Raw genomic sequence first — 21381 nt, forward strand, 5'->3', positions numbered from 1 at the left:
ATAGAAACATAGAAAAATAGGTGCAGGAGTAGGCCATTCGGCCCGTCGAGCATGCTAATAAGATCATGGCTGATCATTCCTTCAGTATCCCTTTCCTGCTTTCTCTCCATGCCCCTTGATCCCCTTAACCGTAAGAGCCATATCTAACTCCCTCTTGAATATATCCAGTGAACTGGCATCAACAACTCTCTGCGGCAGGGAATTCCACAGGTTAACAACTCTCTGAGTGAAGAAGTTTCTCCTCATCTCAGTCCTAAATGGCCCACCCCTTATCCTAAGACTATGTCCCCTGGTTCTGGACTTCCCCAACATTGGGAACATTCTTCCCGCATCTAACCTGTCCACTCCCGTCAGAATCTTACCGGTATATGTTTCCATGCGATCCCCTCTCATCCTTCTAAACTCCAATGTATAAAGGCCCAGTTGATCCAGGCTCTCCTCATATGACAGCCCCGCCATCCCGGGAATCAGTCTGGTGAACCTTCGCTGCACTCCCTCAATAGCAAGAACGTCCTTCCTCAGACTAGGAGGCCAAAACTGAACACAATATTCCAGGTGAGGCCTCATGAATGCCCTGTACAACTGCAGTAAGACCTCCCTGCTTCTAGATTCAAATCCCCTAGCTATGAAGGCCAACATACCATTTGCCTTCTTTACCGCTTGCTGTACCTGCATGCCCACTTTCAGTGACTGATGAACCATGACACCCAGGTCTCGTTGCACCTCCCCTTTTCCTAGTCTGCCACTATTCAGATAATAATCTGCCTTTGTGTTTTTGCCCTCAAAATGGATAACCTCACATTTATCCACATTATACTGCATCTGCCATGCATTTGCCCACTCACCTAACCTGTCCAAGTCACCCTGCAGCTTCTTAGCGTCCTCTTCACAGGTCACACCGCCACCCAGTTTCGTGTCATCGGCAAACTTGGAGATATTACACTCTATTCCTTCATCCGAATCGTTAATGTATATTGTAAAGAGCTGGGGTCCCAGCACTGAGCCCAGCGGCACTCCACTAGTCACTGCCTGCCATTCTGAAAAGGACCCATTTATCCCGACTCTCTGCTTCCTGTCTGCCAACCAGTTCCCTATCCACGTCAGTGTATTACCCCCAATACCATGTGCTTTGATTTTGCACACCAATCTCTTGTTTGGGACCTTGTCAAAAGCCTTCTGAAAGTCCAAATACACCACCTCCACTGGTTCTCCCTTGTCCACTCTGCAACTCCCTCCCTAAACCGCACTGCCTCTGTATCTCTCTTTCCTTCTTTAAGACGCACCTTAAAACCTATCTCTTTGACCAAGCTTTTGGTCATCTGCCGTAATTTCTTCTTATTTGGCTCGGTGTCACATTTTTTTTTGTCTTATAACACTCCTGTGAAGCACCTTGGGATATTTTACTATGTTAAGGCGCTATATAAATACACATTGTTGTTGTTTTTGCTCATATGACTTTCTTGGCTAATACTATATCAAAATATAATATTCAATATTCACCCCCATTTCTAGTGGAAAATCCTGGAAGTTGACAGTAGAAGCCAGGTAGCGGGCAGAATAGCTGCCTGTCATAATTCCTATTCTCACCTTCCTGTAACCACTTCAGAATGTGTATGTTGGGGAAAGCAAACAAACTGGGCAAAATGGAATAAGTCAGCTAGATGGAAGGATACTTGAAAGATGGACACCAGAAATGGATGTTTTTTGGATTGGCAGGACGTAGCCTAATAGCATCCCCCAGTTGGGACTTGTTTTGTTGTCCATACATGTAACCATTTGGACATGGACATAGCGGCCATAATACCAACATTTGCTGTTGATATTAACTTAGGTAGCATCGCAAATTGTAGAGCTGAATGCCCGAGACTATTGGAAGAAATAGACAAATAGTGGCGGGGGTGGGCCGGGGGGGAGGAGAGGGGGGAAGGGGACAGGTAGTATCACTGAAATAAAAGCAAAATACTGCGGATGCTGGAAATCTGAAATAAAAACAGAAAATTCTGGAAAAACTCAGCAGATCAGGCAGCGTCTGTGAAGAGAGAAAAACAGTGTTTCTCTCTACATAGATGCTGCCTGACCTGATGAGTGCATTAAATGGTAGCCATTTCATTGGAATGGAGGACTGGAGTGTTCTACCAGTGCATATACACAGATGTGCAAAAGCCACAAAAAGGGCAGTTCAGAGGAAGGAGATGTCCACGGCCGAGTTTTACAGACTGGCGCAATCCATGGTTCAGGAGTACATGCTGAGGGACGCATTAAAGGTTGGTGCAGTCATCGCAAAGGCACGATGGGGAAGAGCCACAGTTTAAGACCCTTCCGCCACGGTAAACCCAGGGGATGGAATCAGAACCCCCTTGGACTATACTTGTTAATCTGTTTGTATACATAGAGCACCCATATACTGAAAAACACCTGTGTTGTGCCATGTATAATGAAAGTCTCTGCACTGTAAAGAAATGTAAATATATTCTCATCCATTCCGTGTAGTGCTTTCATCTGCATAGTGCTACATGTAACATAATTTGTGATCAGTATTGAAATGTATCCTGGAATGTAATGTAAACCTGTTCTTATCTGCTCCATGTAATACCCTTATTTGCACAGTACTACATGTAATGTTATTTAAGGATTGCATTAAACTACCTTGAAATGAAATGCACACTTGTACATTGTATGGAACTGCTGTCAGCATCCAAACGAATTGTATGGAATTGCTGACCGCAAGGTACTGAACTATTTTCCAATGTATTGTGAAAGTTTTATATGAATAAAGTATATTTTTGAAAAAAAAAGTTCAAATTCTGGGTTTTATAATAGGGGCACTACATACAATAGCACCAAGGCTATAATGAATTTGTGCAGGACATTAGGGCATAGTTGGTTTGGCCGGAACCTTCCCAGCCCTGCGAGTGCGGGTTTGGAGCCGGGCTTGCTGTCAAAATGGGCGTGACTGACAGCGGGTCGGGATCCCGCTCTAAACCCTCGTCTGTGTGAGTTTCTCAACTGTCAGGTCGGCGTTCGGATAGCAGACCCGACAGCAAGCGGCGGGCCTGATAATTAACATAATTTAAAAGTACTTAAATGCTAGTTTAGAGGCCTAAAAGCAGGCCCTTACAATTTTGCCAACCTTTTGACGGCTTTGAGGATTGCAATGTCCAACCCATTCCTTTCACGCTCATCACCATTGCGAGGGGTACCCTTATGTCTCACCATTCACTATAACTCACTAAGCCACTTTCAATTGTGCCCACAAATCTGTCCAAGATCGCAAAGTCTTGAAAATAAAGATATCAATGTTAGACAACTCATCAACTTTAACGATACCTGAACATTAAGGATCCAAACGCCTACCCTTGTGTGTTGTTAGTTGGTATGATTGGACAAGGATGAGAGTGAGGGGTGGCTAGTGAGATGGGGAACTGATAACGTAGATAGTGAGAGAGAGAGGGATGGGTGGAGATATAAGGTAAGTTGGTGTGAGTAAGGATGTGCAGGGGTAGAATAGGCAAGGCAGAGTGATGGGGATGTGATGAGTGGCATGGCAGGATAAGATTGAGTGTGGTTTTGCAGTAATGTTTCAAGATCTACTGAGGTCATTGAAAGGTTTGCGCCACTGCAGCCAGCTCTTCCTGATTACATACCTGCTTTAGCCCTTATGTGCAATGTGCAACTAGGCTGCGTGATCTCCTGGGGAAGCCTCTTCCGTCCATTGGAATGGAAGAGAACCTCCTTGTGTGCTGTGACTCCCTCCATAAGCATCTGGAGAGAGTCATGGGAGAGCCTGGGTGCAGTGTGCATCTTTGTGCAGTGCGCATCTTTGTGCAGTGCTTGTCAGTGTTTACAGTAGCTCAATGTTGCAAAAGACTGACAAATGAACTGTCAAAAAATAATTTAGCTTGGTCCCTTTAAGGAAACCGGTTGATGACGCGTCATCAGATGACGGCATCAGACCGTCTTCCAGTTAATTGGCCGGGAACCCGCAGGGCGGGCTTAACAAGCCCCAGCCACGGAAGATTGCTGTTGGAGGGCGGGCTGCAGCTGGGAGCATGTCCTCCGCACACCACGGATGTCACCCACACCCAACTCGCACCCGTTGGCGAAATCGCGGCCTGTGTGCAGTTTGGGTACCCCATTACAAAAAGGATGTTGGAAACATGGGAAAGGTGAAATGTAGGGAGTAATTTTAACTGCACTTGCCTGGTGGAAAACTGGCAGGATTGGATCAGCCGCCTGTTTTACTCTCCATTGACTAATAGATTCACGTGGATGATACCGTGAATGAAAGAAGATAACTATTATGAGAGTCTTGAAAAGCTGCAGCTACATTCCCAGGTGTAGAAAAGCTCAAGGAGCAATTTAATAAGAATGTTCAAAATTTTGAAAGGGTTTGTGAGAATACACAGTGAAAAATGATTTGCAATGGTTGGAGAATCGATGACAAAGAGGTATAAATTTAGGAGTTGTACTAAAAGCATAAAGGGGTAGTTAGAATAGATTTTTTTAAGCAAAGGGTTATTAATGTATGGAGTGCATTACCACAAAAGGAGATTGATCATGAGTCAACTCTAATGGTCCAGATTTTGCTGGAACAGGGTATCTTGCAGCCTGGCCGGTTAGTTAGACATTTTCCACCATTTAGCCTGAAAACTGTGGTGACTTGAGGAACCTAATTCAAAAGCTGAGTGGGATGGAGATCAAAGCTTTCTGTCCTCAACCTTGTGCTAATCCACCAAAGCTTTTCTCAAAAGTTCTTGTTACACGAGTAACTCCTTCAGGGACATGAAAATCCACATCACTAAATTAATAGAATTATTCGCTTGCTATTATTCCAAGAACTAAATGTTCCAAACTCAGGTAAAAAATGATTAGTTCCTTTCACTCACTAGATCTATAATTGCTGACCTATTTTCTGACCTTTATTCTCTTTTGCTAGCATGGCAATAACAAAGCATTCAACTAAAATGCATTATTCCTAATATCTGCCACAGGTTTGACTCTTGTCATTTTGGTACAGTTCCAGGGTCTTCAACGATATTGTGCCTTTGCTCATACTTGAAGAATTGACCTTGAGAAAGCAGACTCTTAAGTGAGAGTGTCTTTCTGAGTTTAAATAAATATTGGACCTCATAAATCACCAAATTCTTATTGGCAGGTTGATCGATGTGGATGTTGGCAAGAATTCTGTGGATTGGATGATATCATTGTTGTTAGATTGTCATCAGTGTGTAAAAATTATGTGGCAGTACTTAGGAGCAGTTATCCCCCACAAAAGGCTAAACTAGGTCCTGCTTGTGCACTATCTTTATTAACCATTTACTTGCAGTATCTGACTATAGAACTACAGATAGTGACCACATGTGGGAAATGCAATTTTCATAGTTGGAGGTCAGGCAACTTTACAAGCAACTAATGACTGAGTTTGGCTATTTCCCATACATTTAAATAAATGATTATCAGTTAAAAAATACCTCTCTTGCTATTACCAATCACTGATCATTTTAAAAAAAATAAAATCAGAGAGAAAATGTACTTGGAATCTCATTATCACAAATTCTAACATAGAATGAAGAACAAATGTAAATTTTATTTAATGTGCGAGTCAGAGTAGAAATAGCAGGACAGTTAAGATGAATACATGACTTGAGGAATGGTGCAAGAGGGAGGGATTCAAATTCTTGGGTCATTCGAACCGGTTCTGGGAGAGGTGGGACCAGTACAAACCGGATGGTCTGCACCTGGGCAGAACGGGAACCTATGTCCTCGGCTGAGTGTTTACTAGTACTGTTGGGGAGGGTTTAAACTAGTATGGCAGGGGGATGGGAATCTATGCAGGGAGACAGATGGAAGTAAAATGGGGGCAGAAGCAAAAGGTAGAAAGGAGATCAGGAAAGGTAGCGAGCAGAGAAATCAAAGGCAAAAATCAAAAAGGACCACATTACAACATGATTCTAAAAGGACAAAGAGTGTTAAAAAAACAAGCCTGAAGGCTATGTGTCTCAATGCGAGGAGCATTCATAATAAAGTGGATGAATTAACTGCGCAGATAGTTGTTAACGGATATGATGTAATTGGGATTACGGAGACATGGCTCCAGGGTGACCAAGGTTGGGTTCGCAACATCCAGGGGTATTCAATATTCAGGAAGGATAGACAGAAAGGAAAAGGAGGCGGGGTAGTGTTGCCGATTAAAGAGATTAACGCAATAGTAAGGAAGGACATTAGTTTGAATGACGTGGAATCTGTATGGGTAGAGCTGCCAAACACCGAAGGGCAGAAAATGCTAGTGGGAGTTGTGTACAGACCACCAAACAGTGGTAATGAGGTTGGGGATGGTATCAAACAGGAAATTAGGGATGCATGCAATAAAGGTACAGCAGTTATCATGGGTGACTTTAATCGACATATAGATTGGGCTAACCAAACTGGTAGCAATACGGTGGAGGAGGATTTCCTGGAGTCTATAAGGGATGGTTTTCTAGACCAATATGTCGAGGAACCAACTAAAGAGCAAGCCATCCTAGACTGGGTCTTGTGTAATGAGAGAGGGTTCATTGGCAATCTTGTTGTGCAAGGCCCCTTGGGGAAGAGTGAACATAATATGGTAGAATTCTTCATTAAGATGGAGAGTGACACAGTTAATTCAGAGACTAGGGTCCTGGACTTAAGGAAAGGTAACTTCGATGGTATGAGACGTGAATTGGCTAGGATAGACTGCCAAATTATATTAAAGGGTTGACGGTGGATAGGCAATGGCAGACATTTAAAGATCATATGGATGAACTTCAACAATTGTACATCCCTGTCTGGTGTAAAAATAAAACGGAAGGTGGCTCAGCCGTGGCTAACAAGGGAAATTAGGGATAGTGTTAAATCCAAGGAAGAGGCATATAAATTGGCCAGAAAAAACAGCAAACTGGAGGACTGGGAGAAATTTAGAATTCAGCAGAGGAGGACAAAGGGTTTAATAAGGAGGGGGAAAATAGAGTATGAGAATAAGCTTGCAGGGAACATAAAAACTGACTGCAAAAGCTTCTATAGGTATGTGAAGAGAAAGCGATTAGTGAAGACAAATGTAGGTCCCATGCGGTCAGAATCAGGTGAATTTATAAGGTGGAACAAAGAAATGGCAGACCAGTTGAACAAATACTTTGGTTCTGTCTTCATGAAGGAAGACACAAATAACCTTCCGGAAATACTAGGGGACCGAGGGTCTAGCAATAAGGAGGAACTGAAGGAAATCCTTATTAGTCAGGAAATTGTGTTAGGGAAATTGCTGGAATTGGAGGCTGATAAATCCCCAGAGCCTGATAGTCTGCATCCCAGAGTACTTAACGAAGCGGCCCTAGAAATAGTAGATGCATTGGTGGTCCTTTTCACACATTCTACATACTCTGGATCAGTTCCTATGAATTGGAGGGTAGCTAATGTAACTCTACTTTTTAAAAAAGGAGAGAGGGAGAAAACAGGGAATTATAGACCGGTTAGCCTGACATCGGTAGTGGGGAAAATGTTGGAATCAATAATTAAAGACGTAATAGTTGCGCATTTCGAAAGCAGTGACAGGATCGGTCCAAGTCAGCATGGATTTATGAAAGGGAAATCATGCTTGACAAATCTTCTAAAATTTTTTGAGGATATAACTAGTAGAGTGGACAAGGGAGAACCAGTGGATGTGGTGTATTTGGACTTTCAAAAAGCTTTTGACAAGGTGCCACACAAGAGATTAGTGTGCAAAAGTAAAGCATATGGTATTGGGGGTAATGTATTGACGTGGATAGAGAACTGGTTGGCAGACAGGAAGCAGACAATCAGAACAAACGGGTCCTTTTCAGAATGGCAGGCAGTAACTAGTGGGTTCTGCAAGATTCAGTGCTGGGACCCCAGCTATTTACAATATATATTAATGATTTGGACAAAGGAATTGAAGGTAATATCTCCAAGTTTGCAAATGACACTAAGCTGGGTGGTGGTGTGAGCTGTGAGGAGGATGCTAAGAGGCTGCAGGGTGATCTGGACAGCTTAGGTGAGTGGGCAAATGCATGGCAGATGCAGTCTAATGTAGATAAATATGAGGTTATTCACTTTGGTGGAAAAAACAGGGAGGCAGAATATTATCTGAATGGTGACAGATTAGTAAAAGGGGAGGAACAACAAGACCAGGGTGTCATGGTACATCAGTCCATTGAAAGTTGGCATGCAGGTACAGCAGGCGGTGAAGAGGGAAAATGGCATGTTGGCCTTCATAGCGAGAGGATTTGAGTATAGGAGCAGGGAGGTCTTACTGCAGTTGTACAGGGCCTTGGATATTGTGTGTAGTTGTGGTCTCCTAATCTGAGGAAGGACATTCTTGCTTTTGAGGGAGTGCAGTGAAGATTCACCAGACTGATTCCTGGGATGGCAGGACTGACATATGAAGAAAGATTGGATCGACTAGGCTTATATTCACTGGAATTTAGAAGAATGAGAGGGGATCTCATAGAAACATATAAAACTCTGACGGGATTGGACAGTTTAGATGCTGGAAGGCTGTTTCCGATGTTGGGGAAGTCTAGGACCAGGGGTCACCGTCTAAGGGTAAGAGGTAAGCCATTTAAAACCGAGATGAGGAGAAACTTCTTCACTCAGAGAATTGTGCACCTGTGGAATTTTCTACCACAGAAAGTTGTTGAGGCCAGTTCATTAGACATATTCAAAAGGGAGTTAGATGTAGCCCTTACGGCTAAAGGGATCAAAAGCAGGAATGGGGTACTGAAGTTCCACGATCAACCATGATCTTATTGAATGGTGGTGTAGGTTTGAAGGTCCGAATGGCCTACTCCTGCATCTATTTTCTATGTTTCTATTTTTTATCATACTATGATTGTTTTCAAATTAATTGGCCAGAGCATTAAGTCCAATTTAATACTTGCTGAAGATTAAATACAACGCATTGCCATATTTAGTGGATTACTGTAAATGCAACATTTTATTCTAAGTAATTTGAGCTGATAGGAGAGAGGAATAGTATAGAAATCTGTGACAAAGAACAAATTCAAAGGGGCACACGAAATTCATCGTTTATTTGCATTGTGAGAAGAAGCTATACATTGTCTGAGGCACTCAATTCTTAACAACTACTAATAACCTGAAAAAGATTAGAGAAGAAAGTGCTTTGTTTTTCAGCACTTCAGTGATTTTGACTGATACTTCCACCTGTCTTGTCTTGTCTTGCTTTTTATAACTGTACAGATGTTTGCATGTATACATGAATATGATAAGGATTTGCATGTTTGCTACTTTCATATGATTTGCATTTTTTGATGGTCATTCCATTCATGCAACAGAATGATCCATTAACTTTTCCCCGGCAGATTATATATATATATTGAAGCATTAGCGATGTGCAATTACTGTTACTTATTCTGGCAAGACCAGAAATCATGGGCCCAACATTACCCAACCCCTTTTATCGGTGCGCTCACCTGAAGCGCGTCGACTTTGCGCACTGGAAAGGGAGCCAGAAAAAAGGGCCCCATCCTGGCCGCTCTTCGGAGTCCCTGGAGTCATAGCATGGCATGGAGACTGAAGTGGGGGGGGGGGGCGGTGAACAGGCCAGTGCACAAAGCACTGCCAGCACCTGCGCGCATGCTCAGTGAGAGCTGCGTGCATGCTCCTTCCCTCCCAGTGTGCCCTGTGGGCTGTGAGCAGGACCCGATGCTCGCAGCCCCTATCCCAGGCCGAAGGGATGCCCCGATCTCGCCGCACCCTATCCCCGGCCGAGTGGACTCCTGCACCGGCCGGCCCACTGAGTTCCTGGGCAGGTAAGGACTTTGCTTTATTTTTTATTTCGTGGCTGTGCTTGTGTGGCTGTGCTTGAAACTTTTGAATGTGGCGGGGGTGGGGAGGAGGAGAGTTTTGGCGGCGGGGAGGGGGTGAGGATGAGAGTTTTGGGAGGGGGGGAGGAGGAGAGTTTTTTGAGGGGGAGGAGGAGAGTTTTGGGGAGAGGAGGAGAGTTTTGGGGAGAGGAGGAGAGTTTTTTGGGGGGGAGGAGGAGAGTTTTGGGGAGGGCAGGGGGAGAGATGAGACTTCCAGACCCATGAGCTGTGATTCCTCCGGTCACTCGGCGCCCCCCCCCCCCCCGCTGCCGCCGTGAGATGCCCCGGCCCAGCAGCTGTGACTTCTCCGGTGTGCGTCTTCCCTCTCCTATCCCAGGCCGAATGGCCTCACGAACAGGCCGGCCCGCTGTCTTTCCCGGGCAGACTTTAAAGATAAGGTAGGATTTACTACTTTTTAATTGTATTTTAATGGTTTAAGCTTTTCCTTAATGTTTGGTGCTTGGTTGTTGAGGTCCTCTCCAGTTCCCTTCCCTCCCCTATCCCTGCCTATTGTGCGCTGCTTTTTCTTCACTGCCTGCAAGATTTTTCAGAGCTGGCCACATAAGCTGACCTAAGTGGATTTGGAGTAAGTTTTTCTTGGCTAAAGTGGCATAAATGGCCAAAACTGTCGGAAGTGTCTGGAACGCCCCCTTTTGAAAAAAAAACTGACCTAAAAAAAATCATACCTAACTGACTTACTCTGGAGCAAATGTTTGGGGGAAAATGGCATTTTTTAACTTGTACCAGAAAGAACAAATTACTCCAAAAAAATTGATGCAAGTCATGGCCAGGATTGGGCCCAATATGTTTATCCATGGACCTGCTGTGTCAATCTTTCAACACAATCTGCTAATACAATGAGATGTAGCTCACCAGGAATTTGTTGAATTTATATGATGTTGATGCCTCCCGATACATTCTGATGACGCTGTTATAGTCTCCCCATTGTCACCAGCAAATTCTCCAGAATATTTCAAAAGATTTTGTCAGTACCTTAGCAAAGCTTTCACTATTTACATAATGGTCATCTCCTGTCTCAAACCTTATGAATATGCAAGGAATTGGAAAAAGTCAACATGCTGAGATTAAATCATGAGAGAAAAAGGTCAATAATATGAGGAATCAACTTTGCAAATACATTGATGTTTGGCAGTCTGTTTCCCTGCAACTTCAAAATACTTAGGAGTCGCTGAACTCTAATCCCCACCCTCCTGCGAATTACCACTTCAATCAAAAGGATCATTTCTGAGGGTATCATGTGGACTTGTTCACTCAGCTGTGAACATATCTAAAAATTACCAAGTGCAGTTAATGTAAAATCTGTTGATCATTCTGGGATATAACCAGATGAATTTCAGGCCCGGGAGGGAGGCAATGCATCTTTTGGATGAGACGTTAAACCGAAGTGCCATCTGCACTCTCAAGTGGATGTAAAAAATCCCATAGGACTATTTTGAAGAAGAGCAGGGGAGTTATTCCCAGTGTCCTGGCCAATATTTATCCCTCTATCAGCATAACAAAAAAAAATTATCTGGCCATTATCACATCGCTGTTTGTGGGAGTTTGCTTGTGTGCAAATTTGCTGCCGCGTTTCCTACATTACAACAGTGACTACACTCCAAAAGTACTTCATTGGCTGTAAAGCACTTTCAGATGTCCGGTGGTCGTGAAAGGCGCTATATAAATCTAAGTCTTTCTTTGTTTAGCTAGTAGCTTGGGTTTGACCTCAGTTGGTGATACAGACTGAAAGATTTCAGCTTGCAACACAGACCTTGTATGGTATTCAAATTTTAAGAACCTAAGAATTAGAAGCAGGAGTAGGCCATACAGCTCCTCGAGCCTGCTCCGCCATTCAATGAGATCATGGCTGATCTTCGACCTCAACTCCACTTTCCCACAAAATCCCTATATCCCTTGATTCCCCTACAGTCTCTTATTACTGGCCAGAACAAAGTGCAAGGAAATCATCAGGACCAAAAGTGAAAATAACACTCAAATAGAACAGTGGAATTACATTTTAAAATAATGTGTTAGATTTAACATTCTGTACTCTGTTGGTGCCCTGCTTTGTTGGTTCGGGATTTCTTTCCAGCTGTATGCAATGGTGTAGCAATCTTACAAGCTCTGCCGATTTGCTGTTATTTTGTTGGATCCGAAATACATATGATCACTATCCTTACTGACTGACTGCAATCCAAAAAGAGTATCACATTGTTGCAAGAGAGTATCTGATAAGTTGATTTTGCAATGCCAAGAAAATTAATAGCCATAAAATATATTATGTCTTGACAAATCCTTAGCCATATAAATTAACAATGAGTTTCTTACCCGCGCAGATAGATAAAGGTATTCATTGTCATTGTTTTAATGGTGTGGAGGTATTTGTGAACAATGACAGACTTGCCCAACAAATTACAAAGTTATACATACCCCTGAAGAAAATGAATTTGGATAAAATGTGACAAAGCATTGGTTGAAGACGTCCACTCCGATCAAATTTATTGATTAATATTGGTATTTTCATGGATTTTTTTTAAGCCAAAGTACAATCACTTACACATAACACAAGTATTAAAGTACAAATATTAGGATTTTATTCCAGAATTATATAAACAGCGTGCTTTTAAACTTCTGTTCATCTGCTTTCAAATGCAATTTAGCAAGAATGCTACAGCTGCTATATTTTGAAATATTGATAGTGCCCATTGACTTTCCTACTGCTGCTACAGTAATGGTTAGCAGTTCAGCTATGTGGTGACAGAGAGCAGAGATTGTCACCACTGTGTCATAATGTCATAATGCATGAAATATATTCTGATTTGGCGCTGCAATTGTGTTTAGCCAGGACTCAACTTAATCTGAAAAGCGCTTGCGAGAAAATCCTTGTTTCCTGAATCCTTACTATCAGAGTAATAATTTTATTGTTTCTGCGCATATATTCAAAATAAATCATAAGAAAACGAATTTCTGCTTGGCTGTCTTGTTTTGCCCATTAATTTAAGAACGATAAAAAAATCTTGCTGCCTGTGAAATGAAGACTGCCAAAGTATGAGATTTGCTTCATTTATCCTCCTCATTCATTGAGGACAATTTTTATGTACTGGTGTAAATCAGGTTTAAATATTTAATATATGGCACTAATAATGTGATAATGTAAATTTTATGGATCATTCCCTTTGCGTAATTATTTACAGATATAGATGCAGACTTGAGGGGTATAGAGAGCACCAAAATGGAAAAAAAGATTTACATTTATATAATGCTTTTTACAACCACCAGACATCTCAAAGTGCTTTACAGTCAATTACTTTTGGAGTGGAGTCAGCGTGGTAATATGGGAAATGCCGCAGCCAATTTGCACACAGCAAGTTCTCACAAACAGCAATGTGATAATGACCAGATAAACTGTTTTTTGTTATGTTGATTGAGAGATAAATATTGGTAGGACACTAAGGATAACTCCCCTGCTCTTCTTCAAAATAGTATCCTAGGATATTTCACATCCACCTGAGCAGACAACAGAGTCTCGGTTTATCATTTCATCTGAAAGATGGCACCTCCAACAGTGCAGCACTCCACTGGAGTATCAGCTTAGATTTTTGTGATCAAGTCTCTGGAGTGAGACTTAAACCCACAACCTTCTGACTCAGAGGTGGGTGTGCTACCTGTTATGTATGGAGAAAGTGTCAGACTGAACACTGTGAGCTCAAAGTAAAGTGTGACCTTGGTCTTTTATTGCAGGTCTCCAGAGTGCCTCTCCAACCTATGAGGCCTCCTTAAATACCTGTGCTCCCAAGGGATTATGGGATCCCTTGGGATTCCAGGGGATGAGCCTTCTGGTGGCTATACAGAGTAAATACAAGCTTACATATATAACAACACTCCCGCCCAAAGTCAATAATGTAACTATTTACAATGTGAGTCGATCTGGGGCCCTTCTTGCCCTAGTTGATTTTCTCAGTGTGAAAGCTGGTGTTGTTGAATCATTTGTTGGGCCCTCACTGGGCTGCTGTGCAGCTGGCCTTGCTGGGCTGCCTGGTGTGTTGGGCCCTGCGGGACTGCTATGGATGATGGGTTCTGCTTTGTGGTCAACCGTGGTGCCGGTTGCCACTGGTGTGTATGTTGGGGAATCAAAAAAGGTAGGGTCCAAGGTGGGTTGCTCAGGATAGTCCGTGAATCTGAGTTTCATCTGGTCCAAGTTTTTCCGGTGAATGAGTCCATTTGAAAGTTTGACCCAAAACACCCTGCTCCCCTCTTTGTACCGGGAAGCCAATTGGGACCTTGTCCATAACGCAATGCAAATACAGGATCATTGATTTCAATCTCGCGTGACACATTTGCGCTATCATGTTAGGCACTTTGTTGAAGCCACCTGCTCTCTACCTGTTCATGTAGATCAGGGTGAACTAGCAAGAGCCTTGTCTTAAGCGCTCTTTTCATGAGCAGTTCAGCAGGTGGGATCCCAGTAAACGAGTGGGGTCTCGTTCGGTAGCTAAGCAGGACTCGGGATAGGTGAGCCTGCAGTGAACCTCAGTTACCCTCTTCAAGCCTTGCTTGATGGTTTGCCCTGCTCTCTCTGCCTGACCATTGGACACTGGTTTAAACGGGGCAGACGTGACATGTTTGATCCCGTTACGGGTCATGAATTCTTTGAACACAGCACTGGTAAAACATGGCCCGTTGTCGCTCACCAGGACATCGGATAAGCCGTGAGTGGCAAACATGGCCCGCAGGCTTTCAGTAGTGGCAGCGGACATGCTAGCCAACATTATCTCACATTCAATCCATTTGGAATATGCGTCTACAACCACAAGGAACATTTTACCCAAGAATGGGCCTACATAGTCGATGTGTACCCCAGACCACGGTTTGGAGGACCAAGAGCATAAACTTAGCAGCACCTCCCTGGGTACATTGCTTAACTGCAAGCATGTGAACGCAGGACTCTAAGTCCGCATCGATATCGGGCCACCACACGTGGGATCTGTCTATCGCTTTTATCATTATGATGCCTACTGTGGGTACTGTGGAGGTCATTGATAAAGGTGTCTCTGCACTTCTTGGGGACCACTACTCGATTGCTCCACAGAATGGCAGTTTGCTTGTATAGACATTTCTTCTTTGCGCCACTGGAACGGCTTTATCTATTCCTGCATTTCCACTGGGACACTGGACCAGCTCACGTGAAGCACACAGCTTTTGACTAGAGATAATAAGAGGTCCTGGCTTGTCCAGGTTTTGATCTGCCGGGCAGTGACACGTGATTGCTCACTCTCAAATGCTTCCATAACCATGGCTAGATCTGCGGGCTGCGCCATTTCCACCCCCGTGGTGCGCAATGGTAGCCTACTGAGAGCATCGGCGCAGTCTTCTATGCCTGGCCTGTGGCGGATGGCGTTGTTGTATGCGGACAATGTGAGTGCCCATCTCTGGATGCGGGCCGATGCGTTGGTATTTATTCCTTTACTCTCAGAAAACAGAATATAAGTGGCTTATGGTCAGTTTCCAATTTGAATTTTAGCCCAAACAGGTATTGATGCATTTTCTTTACCCCATAGACACACGCTACCGCTTCTTTCTCAATCATGCTGTAGGCTTCTCAGCCTTTGACAGACTCTTAGATGCATAAGCAACCGGTTGCAGTTTCCCGAAATCATTGGCTTGCTGCAATATACACCTGACGCCATATGACGACGCATCACATGCTAGTACCAAATGCTTACATGGATCGTACAACACAAGCAATTTGTTTGAGCATAACAATTTTCTCGCTTTTGCAAAGCATTTTCTTGGCTTTTGCCCCAAACCCATTCATCCCCTTTTCGTAGTAAGACATGCAGTGTTTCTAACAGTGTGCTGAGACCCGATAAGAAGTTACCAAAGTAGTTCAGGAGTCCTAGAAATGACCGCAGCTCCGTCACGTTCTGTGGCCTCTGTGTTTCCTCGATTGCCTCCGTCTTCGCGTTGGTGGGTCTCATGCAGTTGGCCGCAATCCTCCTTCCCAAGAACTCCACTTCAGGCACTAGGAAAACGCACTTCGAGCATTTTAATCTCAGCCCCACGCAGTTGAGTCGACTAAGAACCTCCTCCCGGTTCTGCAGATGCTCGACTGTGATCCAACCTGTGACCAAGATGTCGTCTTGGAAAACCACGGTGTGGGGAACCGACTTCAGTAAGCTTTCCATGTTTCTCTGGAATATCGCCGCCGCTGATCGAATTCCAAACGGGCACCTGTTATAAATAAAAAGACCTTTGTGTGTGTTGGTGCAGGTGAAGCTTTTCGATGATTCTGCCAACTCCTGCATCATGTAGGCTGAAGTCAGATCCAGCTTCATGAATGTCTTTCCTCCCGCCAGCGTTGCAAAGAGGTCGTCGACCTTTGGTAGTGGGTATTGGTCCTGCAGGGAGAAACGATTGATAGTTGATTGATAGATTGATTGTAATCGCCACAGATTCTGATGGTGCCATCTCCCTTGAGGACAGGAACGATCGGACTGGCCCACTCGTTGAACTCGATCGGTGAAATGATGCCCTCTCTTTGCAGCCAGTCTAGCTCAATCTCTACCCTTTCTCTCATCATGTATGGTACTGCTCTCGCCTTGTGATGGATGGGTCGTGCCCCCAGAATCAGGTAGATCTGCACTTTTGCTCCTTGGAATTTCCTGATGCCTGGTTCGAACAGCGAAGGAAATTTGTTTAAGACCTGGGCACATGAAGTGTCGTCAGCGGGCGACAGTGCTCGGACATTATCCCAGTTCCAGCGTATGTTTCCCAACCAGCTCCTGCCGAGCAGTGTGGGACCATTGCCCGGTACCACCCAGAGTGGTAGCTTGTGCACCGCTCCATCATAGGAGACCTTTATGGTAGCACTGCCGATTACAGGAATGAGTTATTTTGTGTAAGTTCTTAGTCTCGTGCAAACTGGAGTTAAGACTGGCCTTGAGGCCTTGTTGCACCACAATCTTTTGAAAGTCTTTTTGCCCATGATGGACTGGCTCGCGCCCGTGTCCAGCTCCATTGACACCAGGAGTCCATTTAGTTCAACATTCAGTATTATTGGGGGACAATTCGTGATGAATGTGTGAACCCTATGTACCTCTGCCTCCTCGGTCTGAGGCTCTGGTTCGTCATGATCCTCCGTGGAACTGTCCTCCTCTGCAACATGGTGGTTTGCAGGATTAACAGGATTTGCAGCTCGCCTGCACACTCGTTGGAGCTGTCCCACTGTTCCACAGCCCTTGCAAATGTACCCTTTGAATCGGCATGAATGGAAATGATGATCACACCTGCAGTGCCAACAAGGTGTTAATGGCCTTGCATTCATCACCCTTCATGGTGAACTCTGAGACCTCTGTGGACATACAACTGCAGGTATGTGTGACCTGCCTTGTACATTATGATTTGAAAACAATATCACTTTGTTCACAGCACTTGTAACAGCACGTGTGTGCTGGGAGATTTGCTTCGTATTGTCACTGGTGGCAATGAACGCCTGGGCTATCGCTGTGGCCTTGCTCAAGTTTGGGGTCTCTACAGTCAAAAGTTTGTGAAGTATGCTTTCGTGGCCAATGCCAAGAATGAAAAAGTCTCTGAGCATGTGCTCCAAATGTCCTTTAAATTCACAATGTCCTGCAATGCGTCTTAGCTCAGCGACATAACTCACCATTTCCTGGCCTTCAGACCTTTTGTAGGTGTAGAACCACTTTCCATCGGGTTCAAATGCTCTTGGACCAGTGTGCACAAATTGTCGTAGGATTTCTCCGTGGGTTTTGCTGGAGTGAGCAGATTCTTCAGGAGGCTATACGTTGGTGCCCCACAGACAGTGAGGAGGATAACCCTTCGTTTGGTAGCGTTCTCTTCCCCATCTAGCTCGTTGGCCACAAAGTATTGTTCGAGTCGCTCCACAAAAGTTTCCCAATCATCCCCCTCCGAGAATTTCTCCAGGATGCCCACAGTTCTCTGCATCTTCGGGTTCGCTATCTGTATCTCGTCGCCAGTTGTTATGTATGGAGAAAGAGTCAGACTGAACACTGTGAGCTCAAAGTAAAGTGTGACCTTGGTCTTTTATTGCAGGTCTCCAGAGTGCCTCTGCAACCTGTGAGGCCTCCTTAAATATCTGTGCTCCCAAGGGATTATGGAATCCCTTGGGACTCCAGGGGATGAGCCCTCTGGTGGCTGTACAGGGTAAATACAAGTTTACATATTTCACACTACCCACTGAGTAACAGCAAGTATAAAGCGGGAGCTGTATAAAACGGGCTGCAAATTCGCTAATACCATTATCCAAAAAGTTAAAGTTTATTTAGGGGTGGAAGAGGAAAACTGAGTGTAAATGAAATTTAAACGGGTGAGAAGAAGTTAACAGGGAGTGTCACAATAAAGTAGAAAAATTCTGATAGCCTTTTTAAAGGATCAAAATGCATCTCAACCTGTTAGCAGCCTAGCAGGGGAATTACGAAGTGACAAGCAAAATGAAAGAAAGAGCGACTCAAGGTGCGGGCATGAGTTTGCAGGAAAATGACGGAGCAATCACCCACCTGACAGCCATATTTATGGCTGGGGAAGAGGACGTGGTGGTGCATGAGATGATTGTGAAAAGGATTTCCCTTTGTGTTCCTCCATTGGCATTATTCCCATAAGCTGACATTGCAGCATGCCGAGAAGGATGTAGGGGCATACTTGATGTTGCATCTGACAGCACAATCTCTGGCTGTGCCAGCCCTACAGTGCATATCAGCAGCAGATGTCCTTATAGTAGAAAGTCTGATTATGTAATTAATATAGGTCAAAATACAATGGCAACAAATCACCCAATAATAAGCAGGTGGGAACACTGTAAATGAAGCAGATCAAGTCTTACATCTTCATTTGTAATCATGGCCCATGATATCTGAGCACTAACACAGTAAAAACTTCTGTTTCACCTCTAGATTTTTTTAACAAATTAATTGAGAGATTGCAATGTAAACAAAGATTGGGCTGGGTGTAAAAACGGGTGGCTGATTTGCTACCTTCCATTTTCTGTAAAAGTGAGAATTAACCCCATTGGGTCTGAGGTGCTTTTTGATTGTCTAGACAAACCAATGAATTATTTATTGGACCTAAAATTCCGGCCTTGCCGAGTCCGTGCGAAGTGCGAAGTGCGCACGGACCCGGCGAGGCCTTGCAAAAGCTGGCTTTCGGGGCGCAATGTGCATCTGTCAAAAATTTCTCTTGACAGATCCTCCGCATCCCGTAGAGAAGGACATCCACGCGGGAGAGATCAGGCTATTTACATAACTCATGCCCAGCAGATGTCCTTCAAACTTTTATGCCTGGTGAAAGCAGGTGCATAGCTTACTTTTACCAGTGTAAGAGTTTTAAAACATATAAAAATTAAATGTAAATACACATTTTTATAGTAAAAACCTGTCCATTAAGGTAAGTATTAAAACACATTAAAAAAAGTCCAAAATATATATATCTTTTCTAAAACATTTAATTACATTTAATTTCAATCAATTTAAATATGTGAGGTGTTTTATTTATTTATTATGCTGTGTTTCGGTGTTTTAGTTGTTTTTCTCATTGATAGTAATGGTAACTCGTAAAACGGAGTTCCCATTTTTATCAATGAAAATACTGCTTCGTGATTGGTTGTCCAGGCCCACGTGACTCCAGCTTGAACATACATACCTGAAAGACATCTCCCCATGCTATGCAGCGAATCTAGGCCTCCGACCGGGATCTTACGTTTCTCCGAGACCACCAAGTACTTTCGTAGATTTTTTTCGGGTCGGAGGTGTTCGTACGAAGGAAGCTTCCGACCGCAATTTCAGGCCCATTGCTTCGCATATTGAGAAAACAACTTCCATTTAGCATATTAACCGCTGTTCATCTAGTTAACTTGTTTTTATAAAATGCACTTTGCTTAAAAAATTATTAAAAGGACCTCTTATTTTCAGATGTTTTCTGTGCAAAATTGGCCACGGATTCCTGAATACAGCATTCAATGACACAATGACTGAATAGTAAATAGAGTGCGCAGTTGCCAGCTTTCTTATAATTGCATCAGATGGCTGCAAATAACATTACATAGAAAATGGCAGGATGTTGGAGGCTGAAACACCATCATGGCATGCTTTTTTTTATTCATGGGATGTGGGCGACACTGGCAAGGCCAGCATTTATTGCACATCCCAAATTGCCCTTGAGAAGGTGGTGGCAAGCCACCATTTCAGAGGGTAGTTAAGAGTCAACCACATTGCTGTGGGAGCCGCATATAGGCCAGACTGGAAAGAACGGCAGATTTCCTTTCCTAAAGTAGGACATTAGTGAATCAGTGTATATATATATATATTATACATGGTGGATAAAATCAAACGTGTATACAAGAAGCTTCAGTTTCTCTGATAAGCTTTTACAAGACCACTTTGTAACTCCAACTGCTGTAATCAGAAACTCATATTTTCACTATTATTAATTGAGTTAAAACTTGGCACATAGTAAATATGCATTTCACTAGATGCTTCACAGTACAGTAACCTATAAAACACAGAATACTAAAAACAAAATTCTAAAATGAGCAAATTTTATTAGGTACTTGACAGTTTCACAACACATTAGTTCAAACGGATAGCCCCAACCAAATGTGTTGGAGTAAATAGAGCTTATTATCGGCTTTTTATGATTAGGCTGTTGACATATTCTGAAAGTTTTCTTGTGTGTCTCTCGGTTGCTAACTAGATGATAAAAAGAATCTGCATGATTTGGCATAGCCCACATTCTGACTAATATGCAATAACTGTTTTTCGATGTGTACCTTCGGGGATATTTGCATCTAGGATTGCTTATGTATTCCATTTTCACAGAGGTGTTATAAAAATAAATAAAAATGTAACTAGAAACTTAGTGCTGGAGTTTGACAGTGCTCAGAGAGTGGGTTTGGAGGTAGGTCTGCTGTCAAAATATAAAAGATTCACAGCGGGGCAGTATCCCGCTTTGAACCCGCCGATCAAGTTCCCAGTGTCGGGTCTGCTTGCGCTTTACAGACCTGACACTAAACAGCAGGTAGCCAATTGAAATAGTTATGAGGGTGTTTAAAGTTAGTTGAACAGCATTTTACCACCTACTAACCATTTTTCCAACTTTTTCACGAGGTTCGCATTGCTCAGTGATCATGTTAGGTAAGTACATTGGGCTTTCAGTGACTCTCCATAGCTTTGAATAGGTGACAACTGCGGAAGTGGTATTAAAGCTACCATTTCACAGCTGTTCACTTTCCAATGTTAGAAGCTGGAGGCTCCAGGATTTGGGATACACATTTCAGCTTCAAGAAGGTTGGAAGTATTTGGATTAAACTCTCTAACCAGTGTCACCTCATTGGAATAACCTCTCTCACCATTGACAGATCACTTCTGCCATCTCCACTTCAGATGCCACCTATTTCAGTAGCTTTTCCGCCCATTGGAAGGGAAGAGAACTGCCCTGTGTACCGTTGCTCCCTCCATAAGCATCTGGAGGTAGCCATGGGAGTGCCTGGGTG

General features: G+C 43.5%; 1 protein-coding gene across 4 annotated transcripts in view; it reads left to right on the forward strand.

The window, feature by feature from the left end:
* The first annotated feature begins 4034 nt into the window (after positions 1-4034).
* LOC139267373 (glutamate receptor ionotropic, kainate 2) overlaps positions 4035-21381 on the forward strand; it is a 319999-nt gene continuing 302652 nt past the window's right edge. For all 4 annotated transcript variants that reach the window (XM_070885607.1, XM_070885604.1, XM_070885603.1 and 1 more), the window contains exon 1: positions 4035-4166. In XM_070885607.1, coding sequence (XP_070741708.1) covers positions 4070-4166 — 97 coding nt within the window. In that variant the 5' untranslated portion in view covers positions 4035-4069. The remainder of the gene's footprint in view (positions 4167-21381) is intronic.

The sequence above is a fragment of the Pristiophorus japonicus genome, chromosome 7 (genome assembly GCF_044704955.1).
Source record: "Pristiophorus japonicus isolate sPriJap1 chromosome 7, sPriJap1.hap1, whole genome shotgun sequence".
Classification (NCBI taxonomy): Eukaryota; Metazoa; Chordata; class Chondrichthyes; family Pristiophoridae; genus Pristiophorus; species Pristiophorus japonicus.